This window comes from Nanorana parkeri, unplaced genomic scaffold (genome assembly GCF_000935625.1).
Source record: "Nanorana parkeri isolate BGI_ZX_2015 unplaced genomic scaffold, ASM93562v1 scaffold742, whole genome shotgun sequence".
NCBI classification, from domain to species: domain Eukaryota; kingdom Metazoa; phylum Chordata; class Amphibia; order Anura; family Dicroglossidae; genus Nanorana; species Nanorana parkeri.
Genome location: NW_017307010.1, coordinates 647,929 through 655,079, shown reverse-complemented (window position 1 = coordinate 655,079; position 7,151 = coordinate 647,929). Strand labels below are relative to the sequence as shown.

Genomic DNA, 7,151 nt, shown 5'->3' with positions numbered 1-7,151 from the left:
GGGGTGGTGGTAAAACCGCACATCAACCTCACGGTTTTACCAGCCCTTCGCCACCCGTGTAAACAAGGCCTAAAGAGTCTCCAACTCTTGATGTTGAGGGTGACACAGAAGTCAGATATTTAAAAGGAAAAAAATTGCTTCAATTGTGTGGAAAGAAGGGGGGGCAATTTAATGGAAAGTGTGTGCAATTCAGCTTTAAGTAGCACTCTACAGCAACTGGAGTCATGTAGAAAAGTAAAAAGCATATAAGGCAGGGGTAAGCAACCTTGGCACTCCAGCTGTGTTGCAAATAAAACTCCCATCATGCCTCTGCGAGTCATGTCTGTTAGAGACTTGCAATGCCTAATGGGACTTGTAGTTCTACAACTGCTGCAGTGCTGTGGTTGCCTACTCCTGTCATAAGGTTTATCCACTGGACTGCTTATCTGACTGGGTCCGCCCCGCCCCGCCCACTCGCCTCCTCCTCCTTAGTCCCCGCCTTTTGTGCACACAGACGTTCCCTATTGGTCAATTGTTGATCCTGTTTCCGGGATGTGTGTGGATTGTTATAAATTAACCATGTGTAGCGGGATCAGGATGACTCTGGATTCTAATCCGAGGCTTGCTCTGGAGTTGTGCTGTGGTCGGCGGTAACCTGCACGCTGCAATGGTGAGACGGTCATCTGGTGTATTATGAAAATCCTGCATACATAGAATGTAAGGGGCTGTGTATTGGGCGTGCACGTGTTTCCGGCTGTATTTCCGGTTGCAGCTAGAGACTGTCACTGGATGAGAGAGAGTAAATCTCTCCCACACTTCGCTATATCATCCTAGTTTGCTACCCAGCGTTAGCATTTGCCTTTGAAACCATGCTAAATAAAGTTCAGGTTACTAAGATGGCATTCTAATATACATCAGCGGGAATATGTCTTATGTAGTGCCTTTTTGTAGTCTGTCTTGACCAGCCTCTGTCAAACTTTTAACCATGGACGAATTGTTTACAGAAGCTTTCAGGTCCCAGGAAACCCCCCAATAAAAATGGTGCCTACAGCCTTTGGTGCATGCGGGTAATCAGTAGGTTGTAGAATAAGGCTTGGGATGTACAGTGGTTAAAGCAGAACTCTGGGGGGAAAACAACAAAATATTGCCGTCTGGAGACGGCAACCCGCAGATGCTGCAGTGCCGTCCGTCCGTTTTTTTACTACGGGCGGACGGCAAGAGGTTAAAGTGGGGCTACCTCTGCACTGCAAGGGTTAAATGCTCCTTTTTAGCTAGGGTCAAAAAAGAAAAGTTCTACTCGCCTGATCCTCAGAGCGTGCTGGCTCTTATACTGGTCCCAGGAGCCTCTTTCCTCCTCCTCTGTGTTGGTCTGAGACAGTGGTTCTCAACCTTTCTAGGGCTGGGAGCCCTTGGTAACATTTGCCAAGTTGTGGTGACCCCCAACGGTAAAATTTAGGGATGCACCAATACTAGTATTTGAGTGGTCTCTAAGGAGGCTAGTGGGACTCTCTGATGGTGCCCAGTGCAGGCTCTGTGATGCCCAGTGTGGCTCTTTGGTGATCAAGCACTCACCTCCCCTCACTCCTGCCCGCTCCCCTCTCTCTGATCCTCGCTGCTGCAGCGACATCTAGGAGAACTGACACTGCTGTGCTAGGAGGAGGCTGAGGAGTCTCTTACCTAGCACAGCCAATGACGACCCCCACAACTGTGGGTTGCGACCCACTTTTGGGTCGTGACCCACAGGTTGAGAACCACTGGTCTAAGGTCACTGAGTCATCGCGTCCTATACACTGTGTGTAGGAAGTAAGGATGCTGAGGGACATACCATTGCTGTGCTACAGCGGAGGAGGAGATAGGCAAGAGGAAGCACTGTCACAGCCGGTCGATTCCGGGGATCAGTTGAGTAGAACTTTATTTTTTACCCTAGGCAAAAATGATCAGTTAACCACTTGCTGACCAGGGTGTTGCACCCCCTTCCTGTCTAGGCCATTTTTCAGTATTCAGCGCTGCAGTAGTTTGACATGAAATTTATACCATTTTTTTGGGAACAGATGGAGCTTTCTTTTTTGCTATATAATAAAAAAAGTCTGACATTTTTTTTAAAAACCTGTTTTCCATATTTTATGCTAAAACATTTATTAACCAACTTTTTGGTAAAATATAAAATATGTGGTCACATCAGGTAAATAGACACCATCATGTCAAGCTTTAAAATTGCGTGCGCCCGCAAAATCACAAACTACCATGGCTAAAATTGGCCATAGGCGACGCTTTAAAATCTTTTACCGGTCATCGGTTTAGTGTTATCTGTGATAAACGGCCCTAAAATTATTGCTCACGTTCGCGGCAATATGTAACGTGTGGTGCAATCATTGTTTTTGCATGCAGGTGCACCCGATGCGTATTTACGTTTATATGTGCGTGCACGTGGGGCAGGGAACTTTAATTTTTGGGGGGTGTTTTTTTTTTTTGAGACTCTTTTTTTTTTTACACAACTTTAATGCTAACAAGCCCCTTATGTGATAACCAATATAGACTGACAGGTCCTCTTTATGGAGACATCACTGGTTTCTAAGACCCCTAATATCACTTTTGGACCCCCATAGAAGCTGATTAAGCACAGATCTGCTTCACCAGCATCTTCTCCAGCTAAAGCAGCCAGAGAAATGACAGCTAAAGGCGGAAGTGATGTAACTAGAGATGGGGAGGAGAGATCAGCGGTGGGAAAATGCTGATCTCTCCTCACTGGAAACAGCCGCTGTGCCGGTTCCGGGCCCGCAGGGAGAACAGCGGAGCCCATCATAACCGGCAGAGGTGTTGGGGGGCTCCCTCAAATAAGTTTTATTCCCAGCCAAAGAGATGACAGCTAAAAGGCGGAAGTGATGTAATACAAATCGCTTCTGCCCTTAGAGATGGGAGATCAGCAAGTAGGAGAATGCCGATCTCTCCCTCGTCTACAGTGCGAGTAGTCGCTGTGCCGGTCCCGGGTCCGCAGGGGGGACAGCGGAGCCCAAAATAACCGCCAGCGGCGGTGGAGGGGGTGTGCGCTGTATGTTGTAATACAATTGATCCGCCAGCTAAACGCTTGTAACAGCCGTTACCGACTGTTTACATATCCGGCGGGATTCTGCTCACGCGCAGCAAAAAACAAATGACGTACAGGAACATCCATCCGCTGGGAAGAGTTGCCGCCCACTCGTGTATTCACAATGGGTGGACGGCAAGTGGTTAACCCTTGCAGTTCAGGGTAAGCACCACTGCAAGGGTTAATAACATTTTTAAGTGGTGGTGTTCTGTAAAGCGGACCTTCATGCCAAATGCAAGGGACGCTGTTTTTTTTCAGGCCCCAATGCAAATGGTTTTAGGGCTTGTTCACATCAGATGCTTTTGGGCTGTGCTGGCAGCCTTCCCTAACACAATCTGAACGCACAAAGCCTTGTGTTCATTTAGGTCAGTTCACACCACTGTGTAGCAGTGTGTGCTGAAAAAAAGTACAGCATGCTTTATGTTCATCAGTGTGTAGCAACGCAAAGCAGCGCAATGCCGCTGTGGTGAATAAAATGTTGCTTGTGACATTACAATAAAGTTCTAACTGAAGACTAAACAGTGTCATGTACAGTAATCGGTGCACCAGCACACAACAGTGGTCATATGTTCGGCACAGGTGGCTGCTGTGAATGAGCCCTTAAAAAGCCATAAGTACTTAAATAGATTGTCCAGGAAAAAAAATACTTGCCTCAGCCCTGGCCTGCGATGGTTTTCGGCAGGTTGGGTGATGTCACAGTGCCTCACCGCTGCCTGCTGGGATAGCTGGACGCTGCTTTTACTGGGTATTCTGACAGCCGCACAACCAGCACTGTCAGAATGCAATAGACTAGTGGTGGAGGGGTTCCCCCACCCATGCTGTTTGTGTAGATGGAAGAACCAAGATTTGTTTTCTTCTAAACACTTACAAATGCATGCCTTTAGAAGTTGTGTATGTATTGCATTGTAGTTTTATTTATTGTTGGGAAGAGGCCCAAAAAACAGCTGGTGCAGTAAATGATTGTACACAAAATACAGCAACTTCTTTCTGGTATGTTTAAAAATAAATGCAGGGTGGATGCTCAAAGTGAATTGTTTGTGTAATGCTGTGTTGTCCCTCTGCAGGCTGGTGGTAAAGCTGGTAAAGACTCTGGCAAACCCAAGGCAACCTCTGTTACTCGCTCTGCTAGAGCAGGTTTACAGGTAAGGAAAGCTAAGCGTGTTCTACCATTAACTGAAATATAATTTTTTACAAAGACTGGCAAGTTGCAATATACTACATTTTGTTTCTGGATTTCAATATCATTGAACATTGCAGGGATAATCACAGTATCTTCTAAAAAAAAGGGGTCCTAAATCCCTTTCTTTATTATTGGGATGCAAATTTATATAAGGAAGTGTAGTCTTTATAGCTAGGGTCTCTTTCACTTTAGTGTATGTAAACCCAAAAACAAATGTCATATACTGCAGCTAACCAGTTCATAGATGTGGTGGCTGCATTTGTTTTCCTTTTCAGGCTCCCCCTTTATTTTCACTTGGTGTTCTTACTAGGGATGCACCGATATCGAATACAGATATCGGAAGTCCCATTAAGGAACTTGCCTCCCGGCTTCTTGATTAGCTGGGAAGCCAGGCGGCGTGTAATGACTCGCTTCCCGATCAGCATTGAGCCGGCTTTCTGGGCAATCAGGAAGCTGGGCCGCGTGTAATGACTTGATGCCCAGCTTCCTGATCCCGGAAGTTCCGGTATCGGGCTAGGCATCGGGAGCATTTGGGTGAGGTGTGAGTACTCTGTATCGGCACCGATACTAGTATCGGTATTGGTGCATCCCTAGTTCTTGCCTATAACCCACTTCCAGGCCTCGGGTGGGGCTTACTCACTGTCTCTATAGAGAAGCAGCATTGACACCTTAGGACAGGATGTCCTAGTGACCATAGAACACCTACCCCTCCCATCTCCATAACAGGGGAAGGTTTTTTTATTTATTATTTGTATATGGTTTTCTGTAGTCCAGTCTGTGAACTGGGTAGGGATGATAACACTGCTTGAGATTTCAGTGCAGCAGAGTAAAAAAAGGGCATAGGAAGTTATGAGCTCTGTGGATTTCTGGCAGGATTAAGTGGTATAGGGAAATGTGCATGTATCGGGGAAATATACTAAATGTGTTTGCAGGTTTTTTTTGTTTTTTTTTTGCCCATACATACATTTTACATTCTTAAACCAGCGGAGGGTTGCAAAAATCACCAATTTAATATGCCCAATCTAGATATTCAAGCTCCAGCTTAACCTGTAAACATGTGGCGAACGTGAGCAATTACCAATCTGGAAAAATACTTTGATATTCTGCTCCAACTGCTGCTACGTTTCCTACATGTATATGATATGTAATAGGCCAAGGTATCTTGGTCGTGTTTGTGGGAGGAGTTGCGCCGGCTCTCCTCCCCTTAAGAAGGGGGATAGGGAGCTCCTCGTCACGGCGAAGTCGTGTCTGACCCTCCCGCCCTTCCCCAGGTTCTATCATTTCACTAGAGCGTGCCCACTTATTTGGCACGCTGACCACAAAATCATGGCACACATCAGGTTGGTATCAGTAGGGGTCATGAAGATTCGGAAACCGAAGTAACTCTGACCACAAATAGAATCTGTGCTCCTATTTCCCTGGCAACCTCCTATTAGCAGCTGTGCAAAATGGTAACGTGTATACCCCAAAACCATAAATGTTTTATTAATTTTGTTTTATAGATATATTTCTTTGGCAAACAAGTCCTCACCACTTGAAGTGACATTAAAGTCCTAAATCCTACAGTTTTGTGTTGTATTGTTTCCACTATCTGATCTATAAATCTGTTCTTGGCTACTATAAACATTTTTAATCTTTATTTCTAGTTTCCAGTTGGTCGTATCCATCGACTTATGAAGAACCGAACAACTAATCATGGGCGTGTTGGTGGAACTGCTGCAGTGTACACAGCGGCCATTCTGGAGTATCTTACTGCTGAGGTATGGGAGCTTTAATTGCAGAATACATTTCCCTAAATAGACATTCTTGGCGGCCCCAACCAACTCACCCGTTTACAAAGCAAGCATTGCTTTTTAGAGGGAGAGGGAGAGAGAGAGATTGTTTTATGTTATGTTATGTTCATGTAGCTTTAGTTTTTTTTGTGTACTCGGAACTGTAATTACTGAACACCTACACCATCTTTCTATAAGATTGTGATCTGTCTGTTAATTAGGTAAATGTAAAAAAAAACAAACACGAATTTGCATATTTTGTTGTATTTGTATCTAGTTGTATACATATAAGAACAATGACTGTTAATACATGGTCTGTGATGACTAGCCCACTGCGCAATCTTAGTTCACATGAACAATATGATAGAAAATGTGCTGTATGAATGTCTGAAACCAGAATGTAAAAATAAGACCCGTATACACTACAGTGATAAGCCAACTAACAACATTTTGTGCTTCTAGGTGAGTCTTGGTGACATTCTTGCTTGTCTGACCTTTTGTGCCTCTGAATTGCTAGTTTGAAGCTCCATGTTATACTGTTTAAATTGCTTAGGCCTGTCTGTATAATTTAGCTGTGATTGGTTTTTGTTTTTTCTCCCAAGGTTCTTGAGTTGGCAGGAAATGCTTCTAAAGATCTCAAAGTGAAGCGTATTTCACCACGTCACTTGCAGCTTGCCATCAGGGGTGATGAAGAATTGGATGCTCTCATCAAGGCCACAATTGCTGGTGGTGGTACGTATATTAGATGAGTTAGTTGAAAGAAGAACTCCAGGCAAAAATTGTATTAACCCTTGCAGTGGGGATACCATCTCACTGCAAGGGTTAACTGCTCGTTTCGTCCTGAGCTTTAAAAAAAAGTTAGTCACCCAAACCTTGGAGCCATCTTGCCCATAGATTGGTTCTTCCGGCCTCACTTCCCCTCTGCTGCAGCGCTCTTAAGGATCCTCGTCATCAGGACTCGAGGATCCTTAGGTAGACCCACTGCAAGGGTTAGTAAAGAAATTTGCCTGACCTTCTTGAGAATCAGGCTGGTCTTTAATTGGATATGTACACACATTAATGCATGAGAGGATTATGAAGTAGGGCTGCAACCAACTAATTGATCGATTTTTTTTTTTTTTTTTTTTTGAGAATT

General features: G+C 44.7%; 1 protein-coding gene across 1 annotated transcript in view; it reads left to right on the top strand.

The window, feature by feature from the left end:
- Positions 1-619: 619 nt before the first annotated feature.
- LOC108793355 (histone H2A.Z-like) overlaps positions 620-7,151 on the top strand; it is a 7,685-nt gene continuing 1,153 nt past the window's right edge. The window contains exons 1-4 of the mRNA XM_018564274.1: positions 620-649; positions 4,129-4,206; positions 5,891-6,004; positions 6,619-6,748. Of these exons, the coding sequence (XP_018419776.1) occupies positions 647-649; positions 4,129-4,206; positions 5,891-6,004; positions 6,619-6,748 (325 nt within the window). The 5' untranslated portion in view covers positions 620-646. The remainder of the gene's footprint in view (positions 650-4,128; positions 4,207-5,890; positions 6,005-6,618; positions 6,749-7,151) is intronic.